Raw genomic sequence first — 25,509 nt, 5'->3', positions numbered from 1 at the left:
GATGGAGGAGAACGTAGGAGTGATTGACAGCTGACAGAAAAACAGGAGGGGAAGAAAGTTAGAGATGTGTTCCAGAGTCCAACCAGATTTTTACATCTTTTTATCCTTAATGTCATTTTTTTACATACCCTTTACAGAAAATACAACAAAGCAATAATTTACTGTTCAGCTGTCAATCAATTGACAATTTCAGCAACCACGAATAATATATCGGCCTTTTATGTCTTCTTAAAGTGCACTGGATGAAACCGGACTGCAGCTCTGAATACAGCAGAAAATACTTTCATTACCCAAATGTGGCCCAAAAAAATGTTCAGAGGGACTTTTTAATTGCTTTTGTGCTTCATCAAGTCAAAAACACAGCAATTTAAAAAAAAAAAAAAAAGAACTTATCTAAAAAGAAAGAGCTGAGAGCCGCAGGAAAATAATGAGGAATTGATTTTCTGAAGTGTGTTTTCAGAGATGGGTTTTTTTTTTTTTTTTTTTTTTAAAGAGCCCGCTGGATGTGAAAAGATGGGAACGAGTACTGAATATATTTTGTTCTTTTGTCTTTAATTTCCATTCTCGACAAACATTATGTACTCCGGCGAGGTACTGCCCATTCTCTCCTTGTTGCCAAAGCTTTGTACTGGGTAGCGTCTTACTTTGGTGTTTGAGCATCGTGTTTACATGAAGTCCCGTGAATTAGTCGACCCTTAGTCCGTATTTCGGCCCATTGTGTGCACTTTACAAACAAGGAAACTCAAGATATGCTCACGATATTATCAGTAGCCCATACATGTGATTTATCTCTTAAACGAGCTGTTTGCAGACGAATATGAATGTAGACTTAGTATAATTTAATAAGGAAAAAGGTACGGAGGGTTAGTCATGTAAGGCCAATCCCACTGCAGGAAATGATGGCCTCACATGCAAAACCTTTGAATTCACCGCCTGGCTGGCGGCTTTTAATAGAGATGTGTGGTGGAAAACTGGAATTAATGAGTCTGAGTCAAGATTTGTCTTTTAAGGTCCTTTAGTTAAACCTTTCTGCAGAAAGGTTCAGACAATACAGAGTACAGAGAGTCTGTGAGCGTCTTACCCAGAGTGCAGAGTGTGTCTTATAATTTATAGGGCAAGAGAGGTGACAGCACCCTGCTCAGAGCGACGTTGAGTGACAGCAGGCTCAGGAAGGTACGGTCAGCTCCCCCACATTCAAGAGACAAAGAAATGCTCGTTAGACATAGTTAGGCTTATATAAAAACACAGTTAGATATAGTATGGTTAGGTTTGTATAGGGATACAGGTACATACAGTTTTTCCGTTACAGATGTTTTCTTTTCTTTTTTTTAAATCACCAAAATTACTCCATTTATCTATAATTTAGTCAAAAACTGTGACAATGGAAGTTATTGTTGTGTTTATAATTTTGCACCTGTCGTTCAACTAATCAGTTGCGCCCAAGGTTTTTCTGAGTGAAAATATTTGAATCTAAATCAAAATGACTTTATTCTGCATGTTTCATTTAAGATTTTTGACAGAAAATAAAGTGTTTGCACGATCCAGATCCTGTAAAATAAAAACATCTTAAACTCCTCAGCACAAATGGGAAGCCATGAATGATTCAGCTGAGTCATTTTCAAAAAATATAATTGAGGGGAAATAGGACAACAAAAACAACAACATTTGAGCAATAAAATAATGGCAGCATGTCTCAACATTTTTTAAATATTCATTGAGACAACAAATGTCATCCTAATGAGAGGTCAGATGTCACCAAAGTCAGAAAGATTGCCATCTCTATGTTGCCAACGTGGCTAAATATATATATATATATTTTTTTAATTCAAGAACTGCTTTGTCTGTGCTGAATTTCTATTCCCAATGCTCTCCCATTTTCATAGAGGACACCCTGACATGTCAGAGAAAGAAAAGGAAAAGTCTGACTAATAATAATGAATAATATTTTTTTATAATGAATAATGAATCATTAATTACCTGCTTTAGTTTCAGGGTCCAGGTATTACACATACTGCTTCTCTGTCACTCTTTCATGCCTTATTTGGGCCTTTTAGTGGAATAGATTCACTGTCGATATTATTTGTCCTGTGCTGTTCCCACTTCGAGAAGGCAAAATGTGCGGGGAGGGAATTTGGTTTGGACATCACTCGACAGGTTTAATTGAAGAAAACGTACATGGTATGTTTGTTTTTTCTTACTGTCTCTACCTGACTGCACACTGTTGTCACTTCATTTGCAGGCGTGTGTTTTATTTACGATTCTGTCGTTACATCGTGTTCAGTTGAAAATGACCTTTTTTACAGCTTGCAAGCTGTCTTACAGATGGTCGTATATATAAAATGTAATTCATGTCTTTCATTAATTTCTCGTTTAACATTTCATAAGACATTCACAGGTGTTTTAGTGAACTTGTCTACTTCACGCTGCATACATATGAAGTTGTTGTTTTATGTAATTTAAAGCAACATTTAGTTGCTTCTTGCTTTATTAAACTTATATTTTTGACTAAAGATTGTGTTGAAGTTACCTGCTGTGGATTGTGATTATGTTACTCCGTACAGGTGGGCGGTATGTGGTCGAAGTCATCAACTTTATGTTGAGTTAACAGTGAGAGCTGAGCAATCGTTGCCATAGAAACCTGAAGGTAAAAACCAACTCAAAGAACAGAAGGACTAAAGTAACATTTCATGGCAGTTATTGTCGCACAGCTCATTTATGTACCCACACCCACATTCATAAATGTGGACTATAATGACAATATCTCGTTGCTTACTTTAAAAATGGAATTCACAAAGTTCAAACTTTAAAAGAACATAAGAATCAGAAATAGATTTTACGTAAGAAACATAACTCAGTTATTACCACCATTACACGTACTAAGATGTGCCATATAAAGGATTTTTTTTCACTTTGCATTTCTAGAGCGAAGCGGCAATATAACGACAAATTTCATGAATGAAATCAAATGTTTAGAATAAAATTAAAATAGCGTTTCGAGGTTAAAGCTGAAATGTCTCACACAAAATTTAAATGTCTTGAATTTACTCAAAATGTAAATAATAAAATTAAAATACAATTTCAAGAATAAGGTCGAAATAATAAGAAAAAAGTTTAAATATAATTTTAAGAATAAAGTTGGAATATTTAAGATGTTGAAATACCAATTCGAGAAGTTGACATTTTATGATTTTAGAAGAAATACCCATCTAACAATAAAGTCGATTTGTTACTATATATTTTCAAGAATAAAGTTGAAATACCATTTCGAGAATCAAATTTAAATGTGGAGAAAAAGTTTAAATACCCTTTCGAGAATAAAGTTGAGACATAATTTGATAATAAAGTAAGAAGTTAGATCAAAATGTTTCGAGACTGTTCCTGTTGCGCGTGAACGGTGCGCAGCACACTAACAGCTCGCGCGCATCGGCCTCGTTGTTTTTGATCGACCGTCGTAAACACGTTGAAAAAATGTCAACGTTTTGAGAATACATTTGAAATGTTTGAATTTATTCCCAACATTTTGACTTTCTTCAGATAATGAATAAAAATCTTTTCTCTGCATTTCTTTTAATAACGTAGTCCTCATAGCAACAGAATTGTATTTGATCATCAATATTTATCGATATTGATGATCAAATACCAGTTTTATGACTTTTATTTCCAATCTTTCAATGTTCGCTTACAGATGAACTGATGTGTAAATACCAAACATTGTCCTGAATACTCAAAACTCGCACAAAAATGACAGAAATGACTTTTCACATTTTCAATCGGGATTTTATTTCACTTGTACCAAAAAAATAAAATAAAAAAATACTCCTCATTAATGAGAGGAGTATGAAAATGTGCTGGCATGAAGAGGTAGCTGCTATATCACTGATGGTTTGTGTTGTACATACAGTCCGAGGCCCGAATCTCAGAACCTGAAATCGGTAAGTTCAGGCTTTGGGGCCCCCTGACAGTACAACACCCAGGTGTTAGCCTGAGCCCAGGCCAACACCCAGGTGTTAGCCTGAGCCCAGGCCGTGCCGCTGCCGCCGGTCCTGCTCCGAGCCCTCTCAGTGCCTGATGCGTCTGATGGACTGGATCTTGGGAGTCTGGCAGTGGGAGCCCCAGTTCTTCCACTGCTGGTAGTCTCCGCTGTGTCTCTCGCACTCCATGATGTACTGCTGGCCTCTGTAGCCTGGGTACTCATAGCACACGAAGCTGTGGGAAAACACACAGGAGATGGATTAACAGCAGCCACTATAAGCCTAACTAATAAATCATTTGACAACAATACACTGGAAAAAGAATGAACAGGATTAAGGATTTTGTTTTACAAATTACGGCCGACATATCTTTGGTATTTCTGTACAGTTACACACTATTACTAATCAGCCGACGTGAGCCAATGCAATCTGTGATGAGATAACTGACCGGCTGCCAAGTGCACTAATTCAAGAGCTTGTTGTGCTGCAAAGTTTCCATAAATACCAACTGTGTCGCAATGAATTCGGCAGATATGTCTGAAACGAAATGCACGGCCACGCCAGATGCTCTTTGTGAAGGAAAAAAAAACAAAAACACAGCGTCGGCATAAATGTAGAAATATGAATGTAATGTGATGTAATGACAGTCGCTTGAAATCTCGTTCGTTTTGCAAGACGTTATAATTTTTCTTTCTACAGTTCATCATGCAGGGAACGTGAACATCTGCATTCAATTTAATATTCAATCGTTTCTGCGGTTGTTGAGATTTTTTTTCAAGTCTGGAGAAAAACAAAGCAGACTGATCCACGTGGACTTCTTTTTAAACATCACCGCTGGCAACGCGAAGAATAATTGTATCATCCTTTTTTGCTTTCTGTGGCTTCAAAATTGAACGTGAGGAAGTGTGACAATTACAAAAAAGAGATGTATTTTCCAGAAGAGATGAAAGCCGTCTGAGGAGAATCACCTTGACGAGGGCTTTTTTTGTGGCTTTCGATCATGACATGATGCAACTGATGAAACTACTTTTGATTCTCTTTGAGTGCTGAATGTTTTTTTTTGTGGTTTTTTTTTTCCCCGCCAGTCTACGTCTATTTTCGTCTCTTTGAAGATTTAAAACTCTCCGTTGGACGGGAGCGCGTGGGGACGAGTATGACTCGTGTGGGGACGAGTATGACTCGCGTGGGGACGAGTATGACTCGTGTGGGGACGAGGCGGCGACTTACGCTCCGCACTGCACGTGCATGGAGCCCACCTCGGGCTTGAACCAGCCCATGGCCTGCAGGGAGGGGTAGTCGTCGCACAGCTCGGTGCAGCGGCCGATGAAGTTCTCCTTCTCGAAGATCATCATGCGGCTGCTCTGGTGAGACTGCGGAAAGCGCCGGGACAGAGAGTTAGTGGCGCCAGACTTTTCTCATTTTTTTCCATTCGCCCTCTCTCCCACTCTTTCATTCCCGCTTTGTCTCCTTTCGGCCCCGCCACTTCCCTCCCCCCCCCCCCCCCTCCCCCCTCCCCCCCACCGCCGCAGCCACTCACAGCACAGTAGATGGGGCGCAGCGACATGAAGCGCTCGTTGTGGTACGACAGCGAGCCGCTGTAGGCCTCCCAGTTGGGGTACTCTCCCCTCTCCAGGATGAACTGCTGGCCCTGGAAGTCGTGATGCTCAAAGCCCACCCATCTAAAAAAAAAAAAAAAAAAAAAACATGAGCGGCAGAAGAAAAACAAAATATATGTATATGTATTTATATCAGGCAGGTGAATACAAATAGTAAGCAGTATGGAGTGAAATCAGTTTTGACCATGAAACAGACAGGTGCCATCAGTCAGGTTGAGAGGAGGCGAGAGGAGCGTCCTATGTGCTTTTTTTTTATTTTACCACAAAACGATGACTGAAAAAGAAAAATGACCGATTAAAGACGGAAAATCTACCAACTCTTAAAAAAAAAAAGCATTTTCAAAATAAACTTTTTAGGGAAAAGAACTACCCACGATCCATTGCAACTTCCTTTTTCCCAAGTGTACGCTTCTCTAAAGTATCGGTTGGCGTTTCAGAACGACGACTCTGCAGCTTTTCCTCTCTAATTGGAGATTTGTAGACATTTGTGGTCAATCCTTCCGTTTTTTTTTCCAGTCCTGCTAGTGACAGGTTGCACAGAGAAGAAAAGGTGAAGTGTACGTTTCTGAAAAGGAAATCTGCTCTGGCGACTTCAAATCTTAACTCCTGCTCCATCCCGGCACCTCGACGACTTCCTATCGATCCGTTCTGTTAGCTCGAGTTCAGTATTTTTCTTCCTTTATGATAGTGTCGCACTGTGAATAAAAACCATTACTCACCACTTTTTTTTTTTTTTTTTTTTTTTTTTTTTTTCCTCTGAAGCTAAAATCTGAAATCAGATTGCACGATGACTCAAAAGTTGAGATCATTCTTAAGAGTTTCCTATAAACGGAGACTCACCGGCCGCTTTCCAGTCACGACTTCCTCGTCCTGCTTGTTATTGAAGGAACTTTCCGCGTCTGGTCGGCTACTGAACCCTCGACCTGTCATTCTCCATGCTAACTCAATTTATTCACTCCAAACCGGTTAGTATAGATCGTGAAACACTTTGCACACTGACTTCCACTGCTTCTCTACCGAGTGCAGGAAGACGCATAAAAGATCGGATCGCTTCCGCATTCGTCACTAAAGTTTCAAAATGTAAATTAAAACAAAAGATACAGAAAAGAAACAATTAACTAATGTTGGAAAAATATCTGCGTGTCAATTTCAAAATAAAACGTACACATACTCTTTGTTTTGAGACAGTTGATGGTATATGATGGTGGACTGAGGCTTCCTCATTATTTTTAATATTTTTATTTCTAATTTTTGTCCGACGTGAACACAAAATAATCTGTCAAACTTTATGTGATGGTTGTCGGGGGCCACTGTGAGATCAAACTACATCCTCACAGTCCAGACGAAGCAGGTTAGTTTACCAAGTTTTTAGGGTAGTAAATGATTCATAATTTGTGCTGGAGGAAACGTATAAAGCACCGTAATCGACATTTTATAATTACAATGCATCAAGGCAGCAAAAATAATCTAATATTGCGGAAAGGCGTCGCTCATAATAATGAAATCAAAATGAGTCATCACCTGCATTTGCAGAGGTGACATCTACCTCCTCTCTTTCTACTCCTGTCTATCTCACACACACACACACACACACACACACACACACACACACACACACACACACACACACACACACACACACACACACACACACACACACACACACACACACACACACACACACAGAGTCAGTCAGCTGTCCACAGAGACTTGCAGGCGTACAGGCTTTTTGTGACTCACGCTCCACTCTCCACTCGGATGGAGCGGATGGTGTCCATGCCACAATCGTAGATGTTGCAGCACTCGGAGGTGAACTCCATGCACTTGCCCTGGAAATGCTCCTGCTCGAACACAGTCACCTGCGCACGGGAGGAGGTGGGTGGGTGGAGGGGGGGTGGAGGAGACGGGAGGGAGGCGTGAGAGCTCTGCGAGTCGGAAGTCTTGATTTAGTGTTTAGTTAAGTGATACGAGTGTGACGTCACCTGAAAGAAAGGGGCTGTACCCATGGTCGGGAGGTACATGGATGAGGACATGTGGCTTCTATTGATTCTATTCATCTCTGGAGTTAAACAGAACAAGAGAGAAAACAAGGACAGACGTGTGTAAACACCAGTCTCAGTAAATAAACAATAACATTTAGGAGTCAATTTTATATTTGCGACATAAAAATAAAACTCTAACGTGGAAATTTCTCAAGGAGTAAAGCAGGTGTACTACCAACATGAAGCCAAAACAAAGTTATCTAAATCCGGTTAATCCTTCCCGTGGGAAAAGTTGTGCACCAGTCATTTACCGGGTTACCTTACCTGGATGCTTTCCTCGCGCTCCTCACACAACAAATCCTCTTTTCGTGGACTTTTGTCTGAACCTGGAGCTTCTGTTTTATACCGGCGTCCACGCGGGACGCTCGTGCTCGCGCGCGTGCGCGTGCCGCCCCTCCGTGCCAATAACGTGAACGAGGCGCGTCCGTCAAGCGCGTGTGGTTAGTACCAATCCAGACTATGGCTTCCGGTTAAATCCTTCAAAATTAAACTCCACGCACTCTCTGGATTAGAACATTATAGAGACAGCTAAAAAAAACAACAACAACATTAGATTTTGTGTGCGTTTTTAAGTTACAAAATTGAATCAATGGCTCAGTGATGAAGAGTTTATCTGAACTAGTTAATTTTTTTTTTAGCTCCGCTTGTTACAGCTACAGAAATGCAACCTCACGCACACGATTGTTTAATAAATACTTTTCTGTACTATTCCACTTCCTCCTGCTTCGTTTAGGCTTTTGAAATGATCAGCCTTGTAATCATTTAGGCTGAATGATACATTTCTGAATTAGAAAATTTGATTGACTAAGTAATTTTTTTTATGGCAAAAAACATTTGTCTCCTTCAACAATCTATCTTTGAAGTAATCGCCTTTAAAACTCTTGAGATTTTAGCAACGGCGGATGTTTTCATTCATGGATAACATTTTAATAGGCAAAACAAATAATCAAATATCTGACACAGTCATCGGCAGGTTAATGAACACTGAAAAGAATTAATAATGAAATCATACTTGCAATAACACTGTTGTCTGTGTTCTTGGTTGTTTGTATATAATATATATAGATATATATACTGTACTGTATATACTGTGCATTTTATATTTTATATTTATATTTAACATTTTTACTGCTATTTTATTGCTTTCTATTATTCTATTATTATCTATTGCTTCCTGTATGCTGCTGTAGTGACAACATTTCCCCTCGGGGATTAATAAAGTAACGACCTAACCTAACCTACTTAACATGACTCGTGTAGGAAGGGCTTTTATTTTGAAAAGTAAGAAAAAGACTTCCTGTATTTCACTGGCTAACTTGTGACCATCTGAACGCAGGTGAGGTCCCGAAGGTTCCTGCGCTCGTGTTTGTGCGGAAAAAAAAAAAAAACCCGATTCGTGCGCGCGCGCGCGCGCGCCCCGGGGAGCCTCATCGCTCCCTATCTTTCTCCCCCTCTCCCTCTCTCGGTCCCTCTCCCCCCCCCCTCTCTCTCTTTGTAACCCTATGCGGCCTGTCGACTCAGCAGATCATATACAGCGCAGCCACAGAGGTGCTGCGCGATGAATGCGGGGCTGTTTGTGGTCTATTCGTGTAGGTCAGCAGTGCCATCGTATAGCGACACAATGGCCGGGGCTATAGGCAGAGAATGAGGAGGATTTGGAGAGAACATCCGGGGGAGCCCGGTTCAATGCTGGCGTCCAAAAGTGGAGGAAATTCAATTAATGACGGTAACTGGTAATTAATATGATAGTATAGCAGGAATGTAGCAGCCCCGTGTTCTTATAAGATGGAAAACAACGAGAGAAATTAAAACAAAACTAATAAAAAAAAAACATCACAAAGAAAAACAACAATTTAATTGTGACTGTTTTTTAAAAAAAATTTTTTTAATTGAGTGTCAATCTGTAAGGTAACATAGGCCACGGTTACCACGGCGACATATCCACCTCTGCATCATCTGACCCCTTAGTCCTTGGCAATCATCTAGACAATATACGAGGAGGCTGGCACACATGAAAAACACACACACACACACACACACACACACACACACACACACACACACACACACACACACACACACACACACACACACACACACACACACACACATTTCAACACAAAGACAGTGGCCACATCAAAGAACACAAAGTCACAACTGCCAACAGTCACTTGGTCTATTACCACCAACCCCCCCCCCCCCCACCAAACACAGCTGTTTTAGATTATTTTTTAATTAATGACGGATTATTTTCAGATGGACTGCCATTACACTAATAGGAAGGAGTGACTTTAGCTAACAACATTATGAGACTATACTTGAATGGGAGTCTATGGAGGTTTTTTTTTTTGGAACCGACCTCTAGTGGCACTCGGTGGTATTGCATAGTAAAGCACTTCCATATCTTTTAGAGCCGGAAGCTACGTCCGCTTTTATATACAGTCGGTGGTCTATTCCCAATAATATGAACTACTTTTTGCAGCCGTATTGGAATTGAGACATAATGGATGTCAAGAGACTAATATGTGAATCCTGTGCTTTATCCCGTAACAGGGTCACGGGGAGGCCGGAGCCTATCCAAGGTCGCTTGTCAGGTCGCTAGTCAACTTTGGACGGTGGGAGGAAACCGGATCACCCGAAAACCCACACGGGAAGAGGAAAAACATGCAAACTCCACCTGGAAATGTCCCCGGTGTGTGAACCCAGGGCCTTCTTGTTTTTGGGGCACCCGTGCTAACAGCTCCAGCACTGTGTGGTGGCTAATATGTCAATAAATCAAAAGTCCATATGGATGGTGGGATTTTGACTGAATCCCGTCAATGAGTTCATTTTTGAGCAGAGGACCTCAGTGAGAACGCATATCTGTGATATCTGAAGGAGAGACGTGTCCCCAGGGTGCTCGCTTCTGTTTCACCATTGGCCGCTTCCCCTTGTGTTTCTTCATTGATGCGACTCTCTGCAGCCAAAAGTCAAGTGTGTGTGAGTCACTCCTTCGCTCCCTCCCTCCTCTACCGACCTTTCGCGGATGCTCACTTGAGCAGGAGGCTTATGAATAAAATTCAAATTGGAGAATTGATGAAGCCGAACCATTGTTTTCCTCGATGAGCGGGATCTCATCTGGCGCACAGCTGGAGCCGCGTCCTTCCTCCCGTGTCCGTCATCTGAAGCCTCGATGTCACGTGACACACGCGACTTCGCCTGTTCGCACCCGCTTCACTTTTCTCGATCCCTCGTGAACACTTACAAAGAGGCACCTCGTGGATTTTTACTTTAGCAGTTAACGCCCCATTACGATATCGTATTCGCCCACGTAAGGAATACAAAAATAAAAATAAACAAAGTGGCGGGCTTTAATTTAATAGCGCTCTCTTGCTGCGATGAAGAGAGCGATTTAGATGATTGTCCACGAACACTCTTCGCTCACCCAGAGGTGCCGGCACAGCCAGGTTATTGCTTCTCACAGCTTATTGCTTTTCCGGTTAATGTTTATCCCGGCGCGTCTTTATTACAGCACTGAAAGGAGCAAGGGTGAATAATTTGGTGACATGGCTCTTGAATGTGAACCTGGTCAGCCTGGCTTTCATCATTGTGATTTTGCTTTTGGGGGTTCGGTGGTAGTTTTAAAGTCTTGAATGTCTCCAACCTGTCACGTCACCGATTAAGTTCTTATGAAGTTTTTTTTTTGTCCTTCATTGAGTACTCTCAGACCAAATGAATTTCCAGTTTGTCATATTTTCTTCCTCATATTCTCCTCCTCTTTCACCCACGTCCTCTGTCTCTCTCTCTCTCTTTGATGATGGGGGTATTTCTATTCTGTGGGGGCTGTGAGCTCAGCGAGTTTGTTTCTGTGTCTATAATCCCCCCGCTGTGGGCGCCAGCATATAAAAGCGACGAGGGGCCCAGCGCAGACTACCAGTCTCAGCCCTGAGTCTACTCCTTTTACACACACACTGCACACAGGTAAGACAGTGGACAAACATCATACCGCAAAGAAAAGGAAAGAAGGGAGGCAGAGAGGCAAGAATAACGAGATACCTGACAATTAGGGACAATCTGGGAGTTATAGTTGATAGAAATTGTTTGTAAAATGTGCATTTCTTCTGTAAAAATCCAGCAGTGGACAGAAATGCACGTGACCTCTTCAGAATAAACATTTGAGTTTATTCTGCGGAAACAAATGTTTAGATTTGGACATTTTTATGGAATCTGAAGCAGTAAAACAGCAAATTTTAGATTCAGGTTCAGGCTCGAAAGGAAATCTGTTTATATCTATGATATACACACGTATTAAAAAAAAGAAACTTTTTTGGTGAGTTGCCAAACAGGAACGTCGGTACGTAGAATAGATTTTGTTTGATTTTGTACTGAGGAGTTCTTTGCTTGTTTTGATGGTTTTTCATTGAACTTGAAAAAATGAAAACATTTTCTGGTATAAATGAGTGAAATGTGGTCAAGTTTGAACTGAATGTGGGTTTATTAGAGACAATAGACAAAGTACAGAAGGTGTTTTTTTTCTTTTTGTTAAAGTGAAGGTAATCAAAATAATTAATGGGGAGATTGGATGTCACTTTTTTTTTTTTTTTTTACGTCCCAGCATTTGTTATTATTTTTCAGCTTTATTTTTTTCCTGCATTTTGATGAAAAGCAACGCTATGGTGAAGTAAAATGTTTTGAATTTTTTTTTGTTACAGCTATTGCTTAAAAAAAAAGAAGTTATTTTTGCTAATAATTTCAGATATTGCTCATTTAAATTTGGGATAATTTGTAATTCAACTTGATTATTGTTAAGCAAGCAAGTCAATTTATACAATTTACATAATCAGATCATTAACATTTTAAGGCTTCAAATTAAATTAAAGTACACCAAGCTGTTGAAGCAGAATGATTTGGTACAATTCAAATTGCATCGGCATATTATTTGAGATACTTTGAGGAAGTTGAGAAAACATTAGCAATCACTGGAAAAGCCTTTAAACAAGTGGAAGAAAAATATTTAACCCCTTCATCAGCACAATATTTTTTTTGTACTGTCCTTTTATGTGAGAGGAAAAGACAACAATAACAACTGTTCTTCTCTTCATCTCAGTCATTATGTCCGCCGGAGGAGAGAAATCCAAGTCTGCTTCCCAGACTGACGGGAAGGCGGGTCAGAACAAGATGTCTGAGATGGGCATGATGTCCTACAAGGTGCAGTACACACTACAACAAAAAAGACCAAAACATCACAAATCTACATCTCTATTTATATCAGGCCGTCTTTCCCGCTCGGTGTGAAGCAGCTGGCCTCACGCTGGTCTACCAGTTTACCTGCTGGGCTGATGCCCATGACGACCTTCTGGTTCTTATAGCTCTGTGAGGGGGTGGTCGACAACCACAACTGACAGAAAAATACCGTCTGAGGCTTCTGTGTTAAATTGGTGTGGCGATAGCTGTCATAACAACACAGGAGCTTCATCTTAATCCCCCCTCTTACAGTTTTTTTTTTTTCTCTGTCTTAACTCCCCACGTCTCATTTCTGATCTCAAGTGTCGCCCCTCGACTTTTAAAAACCCCCCTCGATGACCTCCTGTCTCGCTCTCTTTCCCCAACCCCAAACGTTTTCAGATGTGCGTGTACGACCAGGAGAACTTCCAGGGCCGCTGCATCGAGATCACTAACGAGTGCATGAACGTGTGCGACAAGGGAATGGACAGGGTGCGCTCCCTGCGCGTCGACTGTGGGCCGTAAGTAGCCGAATAATGCGCCGCGACACGCACACACACCCACACGGGGAAGCACATTGTATCCGGCGCCCACACTCCTCGGAGCGAACAGTAGGTGATTTCACAGTTGTACCTCACCATTATGTCACATTTCACACTTTTGCATTTTAGGCATTTCGATGCTTTTATCCTCGGGTGATTTTTGCAGAGAGTGCAGCAGTGGAGTGATCTTCAGTTCCCAAAGTACAAATACAACAGAGCGGCAGAGAGCAGTGGCTGGGATCAGGGGTATCGCAGGGAACGTCACAGTTCATATCATGTAACAATGCGGTCGAATAAGAATCAAGGAACTTAAGAAGTAAGGAGATAATGATGCATGAAAACATTGGTCTGCAGGCATCGTTGAGGATTGTTTCCGGTGGTTACATCCCACTGGCTGTGGACATTTTGAATCTATTGGAGCAGCCTTTAACCAATCAGCATTGATCACCATATGACGTATATCAAAACGCACGAACGAAAAAACCCTGTTGGCAGTCAGGCAACGATGTCTTTGCTCTTGGTGAATTACTTTCAGTCTTGTTCTTGCACCGACTTCAACTATTTGCTTGCACTTCTACAACTGTTTGTATCTAACTTTGTCTAACTTTGAAGAACTGCAGTTTTTGGCACTTTTGTGTTGGCTTCATTTTTTTTTTTTTTTTTTTTTTAACCCCGATAGGTTTCCACTTGCTAGAATTACAGAGAAAACTTAAGCCAGGCAGACCGAGGGTAGCAAATGAGTAGACAGATCGGTGTCAAATTATTTCTTAAAGCATTAAAGGTGACAAATATCCACTTATTTAGTGCTGGAAATCGCAAGAGACATTTACACAAGAATCTTCAGAGTAGAAGCGACAGAGGCTGAGATATCTTGACGTTAATCCTCCAGAGTGAAGTCTAAAAAACACTGGATCCTACATCACTTAGTGAAAATAGTTGGATAATGAGTTTGCTGTCAAGTACTCTGCATGAAAGTCAATGAATGCCTTCCTCACGGCTGTTTTCCTTCCCTCAGCTTCGTGGGTTTTGAGCAGATGAACTTCTGTGGTGAGATGTTCATCCTGGAGAAGGGCGAGTACCCCCGCTGGGACTCCTGGAGCAACTGCCAGAAGAACGACTACCTGCTGTCCTTCAGGCCCGTCCGTATGGTAAAACCTATTTTCTACCCACTCAACTCGAAGTGTACCCGCTTATTCGCCTCACTTTTCCCTTCATCTTCTCTCTGTTCTCATTGCACTTCCTTCTTTTCTTTGCAGGATCCCGAGAAGCACAAGATCTGCCTGTATGAGGTTGGAGAGTTCAAGGGTCGCAAGATGGAGATCATGGACGATGACGTTCCCAGCCTGTTTTCCTACGGCTTCACCGACAGGGTGGGCAGCATCATGGTCAGCTGTGGAACGTGAGTATTACGCCATTTTTCTTGCCTTTTTTTTAAAGTTACGACACTTTTGGAAATACAAAGTTGCTAAGTTGCTTTTTTACCGAGATTTAGATGAGTCCGGAGGGTAAATGTTATATCCCGTTTGGATGAAACAAACAGGGATTGGTTACTTTAATTACTCAGTTAAACTGAGATAAAGACACGTTTTGGTTGGGGGCCAGACTACTTCTTGGTTTGGGTGAAGTACCACTATAACTCCAAGAAGTCCCGCTGTCAGCATTCTTTCTAAGGCCGGCACCCCATTAAACTCAACTTTTAGAAAAGTTCTACGCCTCATGTTGTTTTGCAGCTTTAATGAACGAGGTGTAACATATCAATTAGCCTTAGACGTGCAAGTAAGTGAAGTTAATGGTGTCAATGAATCTGTGTGTGTGTGTGTGTACATGCAGTAACGAAGGAGCGTTCTTCGAATAATAGTTAACTAGCTCCAAGGGAATACTACAAAAGCATTTTTGCCTGAAATGCAGATCCTCATTAAAAGAAAGCTAAAAAGTATTTTGCCTCAAAATGTAGGCTACATTTAAAAGTAAAAACGACCTGCCTCTGTGGGGTTTTTTTTTTTTTTTTTTTTTTATGTCTGGCTGTGAAGCTGTAACTATTTGCAGCTTCTAGTCGGCAAATCATACATTTTTCAGCAGGGCTGACTACAAACACTAAACTCTGCTCAGTCCAGCTCCGTGTGCTGCTGCATGTGTCAGACAGCTTTCACATCCGTGACGTCATTCTCAAACCGACGGCATCAGCAACATAATTACAGATGAGCCGAGCCCTGGTCTGTCTGGGAGTGAGTTCAGAAATAGAGCCTTTTTCACTTTTATTTTTTTCATCAGCAGCTGTCTGAGGGTGTCATGAACGTCAGCAGCTCGGTGTCTGTGTTTGTGCTCGCAGAGGTGTGGCGGGCTGCAGACACTGTTCCCTATCTGCTGTAGTTACTTCATTTGCAGTGCTCCCTGCTGTCAGAAACAAACAGCTGGAAGACAGGCTGCCCTGTGGTTTTCGTGCCCGACAGCCTGATAAACAGATCGATGCCCTGATCTGTTAGATGTTTATCCTCCCTGATTTCTCTCCGTCTGTCTCTGCAGCATCTTTCTTTCACATTTATCACTTTTTCTGTTGCTCATCTTTCCATCTTGTGTCTCATCCTCGCCTGAATATATTTTCTATCTTGAATTTATTTCCCTTTGCAACCTTTGTAATCCTTCTTCTATTTACTCTCTATCCTTCCCCTCTTTGCCTCCCCAGCTGGGTCGGTTACCAGTTCCCCGGCTACCGCGGCAGCCAGTACCTGCTGGAGAAGGGCGAATTCAGGCATTTCAACGAGTTCGGCGCCCGCTGCCCCCAGATGCAGTCTATTAGGCGCATCCGCGACATGCAGTGGCACCCACACGGCTGCTACACCATGTCCTCCAAGTGAAACCCGGCGAGGGCGAGGAAGAGAAGGACTGGAGGAGAGGCAGAGGCCGAGGGCGGGCGCAGAGATGGAGAGGGAGGTGGAGGAGGAGGGAAGGCAAAGAAGGAGAGGAGGAGGAGGGAGAGGATCTAATATCTCGCCCTCCGTCCCAAAAGTCTCTCAGCGGTTTGAGCTCAGGATGGAGGGAGTACAATAGGTTGTTAATTTTAGTTGTAATCTAGTGACCAATGAAAAGTTCTACAAAGTTGAGGAGGGTAATTACACGAACCGCCGGGACTGCATCTGATAATAAACACTCTCTCCATTTTTGTTCTTCCTCTCTTGCTGTCTCTGTTCGTCATCTCCTGACTCCCCACTTTCCTCTCTCTCTCTCTCTCTCTCTCTCTGCTCCCTTCCCCTCCCCTCCCTCCCTCCCCCTCACACACTTCTCTCTTCCACATCCCACCAACGTCAGCCCTCACTCAGCCCATTAGAGCCTGACTGAGCGCGGCACCAGAGTGGATTAGTGTTTTGTTTGTGTGATGTTGGAACTGAGACAGAAGAAAAGCCACAGCAGGACAAAAAGATGGCGAGTTCTCTGTGCTCAGATCCTGCAGCCACTTCAACCCTGAACCCCAAATAAAGCATCTCATGAATCTTGAATCCACTTGAAATGACGTCTTATTTACCGGATCTGGTGACTAAAATGCATGGAGACAAAGAGGGCCCTTAGGATCATAAACTTAGATGGTCCGTTTGCCTACAACACATTAACAACAACTTCCATCAGTAATGGTTATTTCATGTCAGATCTTCAACTTAAAGCTGCTACAATCAATATCTTTTTGAATTAACGATGGAGAAAACTGCTAAGTGTTTGGTGACAAACTCCAGAAAATGATCGACTTCCTCTCAGCTCTACGGATCTTTAAAGCATCCTTTAGCAGGTGAATAAAAGGGTTTCTATAATGGCAAAAGAGGCCAATATTTTCCACAACCGAGTTGCAAGCAATAATACCTGTTAAAGGTGATAATACGTTAAGACTGTATCCAAAATCACTCCCTTGTTCATGCATTTGCTTCTCACTATATAATATATACTATATAGTTAACTAATGGAGAGCACTGTGTAGTAGATGGGTGTTGCCCTTTACAGCTTGTTTCTGCTGCCCCAAGTGGCCAAAAAGTTACAAAAGTTGAATTATGCCATCGGTTCACTTTAAAGTCATATTTTCAGATATAATTAGCTGCTGCTGGTATATCACAGCTGAATTGTCTAACCACCTATCGGTGGTTGAGATGCATTTTGGTGCCATTCAATTCAGTTTATTTGTAGTGTAAAATCACTGTGGAACATGGTCCCAGTGCACTTTGCAAAAACCCAAACCAACAACAATAGAACGTAGAAAAGAGCCCTAAAATATAACATCAGCACAAGGTATTACCAAGAAAGAAAAACGCGTGGAGTTCATGGACTCTACATGGCATTGAGAGTACAACAAGAGGAAGGCTAAATTGATATTGGAGTATATTTTGTTTAAACTGGAGATGGAAAGAGATTAAAGTCTGAATGCTTCCACAGCTCTTTGCTCTTTGCCACAGACGGTCCACACGTTCCTCTTTTGAAATATTACACTAAACTCTATTGAATACTATGCAAAGTAAAGAATGTGAAGAGTTTGACACGAGAAGGCTGGTTTCAAGTCAATCTGCTTAAAAGTCAAAAGTTTTTCTGAGCTCACCTATAATCTGTCTTTAAGGGCGTGAACCTGCGAGCAGGATTTGTGACATCACGGGTGGTTTGGAGGCCGATCCTGGTCCGAGGAATTCAACGATGACTAACCCCCACTGGTCACTGATTGGTGCGCCCTTTCGAGTGGCTGAACCACAGCAAAGACTACAACTGTGACCAACAGGCAGGTGGAGCAAGGCTCAATCTAAATATTTGTCATGAAAAAAATTCTGAATCTATTGGTGAGCAAAAGTTGTTCATCGAAAAGGTTAAAGGGAAAGAGGCATCTATAGGAGAAATCAGTGTCACATTTTCTACATCACACTTGTGTGAGCTGCAAGCAGGAACAGGAAAACAGTCCTATAGTGTGAATCTTCACGCATTTACCATTCAGCACAATGAAGGTCAAACATTCAGGCGATGTAACGAAAAGAATAAATAAAAAAAACCTGACTGATCTGGTTAAAGTTGGAGGCCGCTTTGCTTCTGAAAGGCACCCAGCGACGAATGAATCTGGGCAGAACAAAACAGCGACATGATGAGACTCACGGGTTGTTCTGTTGTTCTTCATTCTAAATGTATGTAAGTAGCTGGAATTACACAATAGATTCATATTTCAGTCCAACTTCCTGCCAGCGTGATGCTGAAAACTAAAAAGTCTTACGTGTCATCTTCTTCTCTGAGATACAAAATTCACTTTATGTCGACTTTATAAACTTAAAAAAAACTTGATGAATAGACCGGCTTGATAGATTTGTTAATTTTCGAGAACATCTTGAGGTAATTTGCAATCTCTGTCCACCCACACTGTATTCACTCCACATAATATGTCCAGGAGAGGCACAGATTGGATTTGCAGTGATGAAAAACAATTTGGATCACCAATGTTATTCTGTGAAAAGAAAAAAAAAGAGAAAGCATGCCATCTCTGCTGCCACAGCACTCTGTCTGAAACCACACATCTTTCTACAGAGAACGATTCCATGCATTACTTATTTCTTTCTTATTATAGAGAAGGTTGATGCCGGTGTGGTCTGCGAACGTCAGCGTCACGTTTTAGCATTCACACTTTATTTTTTTTCTCCTTTTTTTTTTTTTAATAAAATGTGATCAATCATACAAAGCTTGTCTCTGAAGGCTCATCAAATATTAAAAAATACCAAAACCCATCAGTCATAATGTAATATGCATATTCTCTCTGTGCCGTGTGGTTTAAAATGGCAATGATCACTGACGTCAGTGAAGGTTAGGCTTTTACAGCACAGGGCTTTTAAACGGCTGAGAGTGATCCAAATATTGCAAATATAATGAGGCAAGTTTCCGTAAATTACATTAGAGTTTTATTCAATCATTGTTGGCCCAGAAATGATGGATAATATAAATAGAATTCACTAGGACCCTCCATTAGTCTGTTACCCCCTCTCCAACCTATTCACCAGTCCCTACACTTTCCATTTATTCAATGACAACAAAAGATCATGTGTTGACACTGCTGACAAAAGGATCCACTCCAGTGAGAAAATATTTAAGGTAGCACAATAATACGCTTATTCTCACAGTTGATGGAAGCAGTGTGATGTTGTCTATTTATCCCAGGGATTTGTTCCCTGCAGCGCAAGGAGAAGTAGTTTTTATTCAACTTTCTATCAAATCAATGAAATACTGTTCGGGATCTTTTAGTGATTAAACTTACAGGAAGATGTTACGACTCAAACACCTGCAAAGTCTGATGTAATATAACACAAAGCCTCTGCAACACAACCTTTAGAAGTCTTTGGTGTTCAGTTGTGACCGACTAGTGTGTCAGACAGACGATGATAAGAATATATATTAGCTAACAATCTTGTGCTGCGTGTGAATGAAAATACACAGCTGTTGTTTGCAGATGTTCATGCGGTTGTTTTTCTCTCATACTTGTTGAAACCCAGGATCACGTCAAAGCGTGTCAATGTCACGTTATGTCGGCGTGATAACTACACACTTGTTTGACCAGGGGTTGTAGAAAGTCATGCGAATAAGTACACGAAGAGAAAGTGAGGATGTGGTTGGATGGAAAGATCAAAGATCTTTTACCTGGCAGCCAAGTGTTCACGCTCGTGAGAAAGCAAAAGTCTGCGAATTTCCTTTAAGCAATGTAGGTTTAAGTAAGTTACGTGACATGAGGGTGGATCAATAAGTTCTGAGACTGCTCCTGCTGCGCGTGAACGATGCAAAGAGTGGTCTTTCACGTTAAAAGTGCATGACATTGTTGAAAAGATGCACCACGACGGAGCTGCTCTGCGAGCTTTGGTAATTTGGATTTAGCTGATTTTCAACCAGGTCTTGTGTCCAAAGTCCAGCTAATTTCAGCCAAATTTCCTTTTGACCAAACAGACTGATATCGAATTTTTCATGGCTTTCTGTCTTCGGAGGGTCGAAGTTACGACGGCAATAACCTAACTGTCGAAAAGAATGAGGGAAGAGTTTTTTTTTGTTTTTTTTATTCTTCCCGCAATTATCCAACTCGACTCTCAGATCCTGCCAGGACAATGTGTGAAGAAATGAATAGTGTGATTGTTTACATTCTGCTGCAGACTGGAGGAGGTTAGAAAACTTCGCAGGATTACGTGCTGCTGTTTATTTTTTACTCTGCATCAGGCGAACTCGCTTGTTTGGACCAAAGAAAACTGCTGTAAATCTTATTTGATCTTGTTGGAAAGTAGTGAAGGGTTGGTGCTTCCTATAAAATCAAGGCAACGTCTGACATACCAAATCATTACCTTTGTATAACTTCTTTTCATGTTATACCTAAAAAAAATTAAAAAAAAGTCTCCACTACCCAAGATTAAATACTGGTTATACTATTTCTACATCTATAATTTATAACTCCATAACATCTTAATCTCTTTTTTTTTGTTACTCCAGCGACTTATCAAGGTATGAAGATATTCTTCGGGGGGAGGTTCACTGTGACTCCCAAACCTGCATCTAGAAACAAGCTGGAGTCGATGTGTTGCAGACTCCAGTTAATAATTAATAGATTCTGCATTTTGAATGAGTTCTCTGACAGATTCTGGGTCAGTGTTGGAAGAATTTACCAGTGATGTTGTGTTTTTGGCCCACTCGCAACAACAAAGCCTCCTGCACTCGACAGAACCAGGATTTACTCCGGCAGGCTGCTTCGCCGTAATAAAGAGAGCTCGCTGGTACTGTAGTGTTCAAACTTCAAACAAGCTTTCGGAGAAGCAAAACTGAAATTTGGAGAACCGCTAACTGTAACATATCTATGCAGTACTATGAAATGAAGTTGTGCTGCCATGATGGTGTACGCAATGTGCTACCAATGCCAAGCGTGTAATACATAATAACAATAATAAATGGTCTACACTTATACAGCGCTTCACCACCTTCAAGGTCGCAAAGCACTTTACGCTGTTTTCTCATTAACACACCGACGGTGCAGAGCAATTCAGGGTCAGTGTCTTGCTCGAGGACACTTCAGCAAAATGAAATACGTCATCCAAGCTACTCAGCACACATTCAATACTTAAAGTAATTAAGTCAAGACTTTTTGCTTCCTCACAAATTCAAATCCTCTTGTGGACTAACGGTCGTATTACACTCTAAAGCCTGATACTAGACTGGATGGATAAAAGGTTTCAACTACGGCTCCTCCCCTCCAACTGCTGCTCTCCACAGTCAGCTTATAGATACGGACAACAAATTAAAACCTCATTAAAACTTATGACAGCTGCATACTCTTATTGTAAGCCGTGGCATATCTGGATGGATTGAGATCTCGAGGTTACGGTGGATGCAGCTGCAGCAGACCGTCATGACAACAAGGATGTAGGTGGACAAAGTACCAGAAATAGCAAAAAAAAAAAAATACAAACAAAAAAATAGGAAGAGGTCTTCCAGCTGTCACTTAAAGATGACCCGATTGCCTTACCGCGTATTCTACTTAAGTCATTTGACTTTATTTTGCTCTTAAGGAAATATGTATTTACTTTAGTTGTTGAAGCAGAGGTAAAAGGTTTCGGTGAAGATGCTCCATTTCAGCACTTTCCTCATTATTTATTCATCCTTCCTACTTAAAATAGGATCTGAAAAACGGCGGTTAAACCCAGTTCTGCCAGAACAGTTTCCCCTCTCCAGAAATAAAACTCTCAGCTCGGCCATCGTCTCCTCCCGTCCAAACTGAAGATGCAGAGGAACACTTCACCTGTCACACGGGGCTCCCACTTCTAGTTTGCCTCTATCTATAGACGGAGATAAGACTCCTACAGGGTCCTGTGAGCCTTCCTAACTATGAAGCTAAATAAGGATCGGAGGAGTATTGACGTCAGACTGACACGCACGCACACACACACACACGCACGCACGCACGCACGCACGCACGCACACACACACACACACACACACACACGCACACACACGCACACACGCACACAAATACACACATGTATGGAGGTTCATTCATATGTGAGCAGAGCAGAGATGAGCACACACCAGCTTTTTTCTCTCACACTCACACACACACACACACACACACACACACACACACACACACACACACACACACACACACACACACTGCAGCTACTCCTCTTTCCAGCCCTGCCTCTGATGTCACTCTGTGGATTGGGACCGTTTCAGCAGCAGGGCATTATGGGATAGCTTATGAGGGCTTAATGATTCCTTGAAGTAAAGCACTGCTAAATAATGGACAAAGAGAGAGAGAGAGAGAGAGAGAGAGAGAGAGAGAGAGAGAGAGAGAGAGAGAGAGAGAGAGAGAGAGAGAGAGAGAGAGAGAGAGAGAGAGAGAGAGAGAGAGAGAGAGAGAGAGAGAGAGAGAGAGCGAGAGAGAGAGAGAGAAGGAAGAAAGACGAGTATATAAACACATACATGCGTGTAATTTTCACATCTACAGGAGGCAAAAAAACTGACTCTGTATCCTCTAGTGGACTAACACACACACACACACACACACACACACACACACACACACACACACACACACACACACACACACACACACACACACACAACCTCCACATTCACACATTTAATTGCAAACCTATACTTTTCCTCCATTTGGGGATTTAAGCTCGCCGAGTGACTACTGCTCCGACAGGTGGTCCCTCACCGGTGATAAGGACTCACCAAATTTATCGGAAGCTGATGAAGATGATCCGATGTGTGCTCGCGCCCGCTTTGTCAGTTCCCCCATCACACCGCTTCTCCCAGAGGATGTGAGGTCACCTCGATACTGACCTGGCAGTGTAACGAATAAATGGTTTCTGTAACAACACATTGATTTTCCTTCTCAGAAGAAGAGGGGAAGTTTCACATCAGCGTCTTCACTTCGGATGTCTGAAGGGGATTTGTGGTTTTAATTGGAGGTAATGCAAAGAAAATGTATTCTGCGTGATTTAATGAAATCATCACTGCTACAGTCACGTGCAGTTAACAAGCTGCTTTATGCAGAACCAAACGTCACTTAATTGGAAAAAGAAATTGTGAAAGTGAAATCCAAAATAGTAGTTAACTTCTATTTACTTCTTTGGAAAGAAGTTTTTTTGAAGTGATTTATCACGTAATAAAAAAATAAATAAAACAATTATTACAATGAAAAGTGACCAAAAATATTAATTAGCGAGGACAAATCCACGTGTCTAATTTGTCCTCGCTTGATTGTTTTGAGACCTCAAGGACGGTTCTCCATGAGCATTAAAGTTATTAATGTGTTAAGTGAAAAGTAGATATTGTTACCATTAATAAGATCAAAATTAAACTCGGCCCGAGAGCAAGGACATAATTTAAAATATTCGGCACTAAAAAACCCACAAGTAAAGCTTTAAGAGCGATAAAAACGATGTTACACTGTAAGAGGTTTGCTCACAGTAATACGTTTAACATGCAGTTTACAAGCTCAGGGCCCAGATTACACCTCTCAGGCTACACAGGGTCTGTGATTGGTGGAAAAATCCTGCGAGAAAGACCAGCATGAAAGTAGTGTTGATATCGTAATTCAAAGTTGACGACGTGTGATTGAATTAAAAGTCTTTTTAAGTTAGTCTGGTATTACCTGACCCAAATTCCCTGGCTGTGTTTATGGGTATGACCACGCCCACTGGGAATCGTTTCCAGTCGTTTGCATTATGATGGGTGTTTATGATGGGTTGATTTTGAAAATGCTGGAACAGCCTTTAACCAATCAGCATTGGTATATTTTACTGTATATTTTTTCCCAAATGACCATTTCAGACTTAAAAAACCCCGCTTCAGACATTATTGTTGCTTCGGCTCTGGTCATCTCGACTTCGATATCATCGCGCTTGGCCACCCCCACTTGTTGCTGAGGGGTCCGGCCTTCATAGCGGCCGTGCTACCTTTCCTGTAAACAAACATTTCAGACTATAATTACAGCAAAAACTGGCAGCGATCAATAGGCGAGTGGAGCCAGGCGAACTCCAAGTTAACCGCTCCAAACCAGCAAGATGGCGCCGGCCGATATCTGAAGTCAAAGCCTCGTAACAACCGTTCACGAACCAACGGGTGACGTCATCGTTGGTTGATGATTTAAATGACAATCTTGGCAGTTGTTACTTAAAACAGCAATCGAAAACACAGTAAACGATTTCATGCATTTTTAAAGTAATCTGTAACAATCTGTACAGTTATTTAATATTATGAAAAGTGTTAATAATATGAAATTAAATGATTACACCTGTATAAATGATTTTTTTTTTATGTTACCCAATAATCCTTTTTTTTTAAAATTTATTTGACTTATTTTGTTAGTTTTGCAAAAATTCTCAAATAAACATCTATTTGTTCAATTATTAACATTTTTCCATTTCATTTTCACATCTATTTATTAGCTTCTATTTTTCCCTTTTGTGTATCTACCCATTAATTTATTTCTCAGTCACATTCGGTCCTCCGTACCGAGGTTGTCGTAGTCTTTCCTTCCCACTGACTGTGACTGACTGCACTCTGACTAAACTCATTAAGACTGCTGAGAAGCAGTTAGAGTTAAGAGGCAGTGATAATAAATCCAACAAGCCAATGACTCTGCTATGTTTATCGCTCGCACAGTAACAGATTCCTGCCTGTATTCTAGTGTGTGTCATCAGCACCAATTTTTATAGCAATAAGTGAATAATATATTCCTACGTGCAGCTCCTTATTAATCATTACAATTGGCAGTAATTGCGATGCTGCCATTGTTACGTTGCAGGAATGGTGATGTAAAAGTTTTGGGAGCAGCTTGAACACGTATGTTGAGTAGGAGTGCACGGACATTTTTTTTGGGTCTCATTGTCCAATTACGAGTAATATTAACTTGTAATTGGTGGTGGTGGTGGTGGTGGTGGTGGGGGGGGGGTGTTGGAGGGAGGGGTGGGGGGAAGGTGTTCATCCATATGGAGGACAAACTTTTCGTTTCCTCTACTTTCTGTTGCACGGCCACTCAGATGAACCATTCACACACAGATTTTCTACGTATTTGTGCTCCTCTTCACACGCAGGCGCACAAATCCTTCAACCTGACAGTTGGCGTGCGTCATGTGGCGCTGATGCTCATTCA

At 41.5% G+C, this 25,509-nt stretch overlaps 2 protein-coding genes across 4 annotated transcripts in view; one reads left to right on the top strand and one right to left on the bottom strand.

Annotated features, from left to right (window-relative positions):
* Nucleotides 1-3,779: 3,779 nt before the first annotated feature.
* The window catches only part of LOC138614417 (beta-crystallin A1-like), a 33,457-nt gene continuing 11,727 nt past the window's right edge, over nt 3,780-25,509 (bottom strand). Inside the window, exons 2-7 of one of the 3 annotated variants that reach the window (XM_069687865.1) lie at nt 23,082-23,192; nt 7,570-7,646; nt 7,328-7,446; nt 5,509-5,650; nt 5,199-5,341; nt 3,780-4,206 (exon numbers count right to left, since the gene is read on the bottom strand). In XM_069687865.1, the coding sequence (XP_069543966.1) occupies nt 4,059-4,206; nt 5,199-5,341; nt 5,509-5,650; nt 7,328-7,446; nt 7,570-7,646; nt 23,082-23,148 (696 nt within the window). In that variant the 5' untranslated portion in view covers nt 23,149-23,192 and the 3' untranslated portion in view covers nt 3,780-4,058. Of the gene's footprint in view, nt 4,207-5,198; nt 5,342-5,508; nt 5,651-7,327; nt 7,447-7,569; nt 7,647-7,893; nt 7,981-23,081; nt 23,193-25,509 lie in introns of those variants that run through there. The other 2 variants (XM_069687867.1, XM_069687866.1) reach the window with 2 other exon arrangements.
* On the top strand, nt 9,296-16,290 carry LOC138614412 (beta-crystallin B2-like). The gene is made up of 7 exons (XM_069687859.1): nt 9,296-9,355; nt 10,183-10,321; nt 12,716-12,816; nt 13,234-13,352; nt 14,389-14,521; nt 14,630-14,772; nt 16,057-16,290. Exons 1-7 carry the CDS (start codon nt 9,350-9,352, stop codon nt 16,226-16,228), a joined length of 813 nt encoding a protein of 270 aa, XP_069543960.1. The 5' UTR covers nt 9,296-9,349; the 3' UTR covers nt 16,229-16,290.

The sequence above is a fragment of the Brachyistius frenatus genome, unplaced genomic scaffold, assembly GCF_029030835.1.
Source record: "Brachyistius frenatus isolate BFR_SWC_R1_liver_20210118 unplaced genomic scaffold, ASM2903083v1 Contig_497, whole genome shotgun sequence".
NCBI classification, from domain to species: domain Eukaryota; kingdom Metazoa; phylum Chordata; class Actinopteri; family Embiotocidae; genus Brachyistius; species Brachyistius frenatus.
Note: the sequence above shows the minus strand (reverse complement) of the source record. Positions and strands in the feature narration are given on the sequence as shown.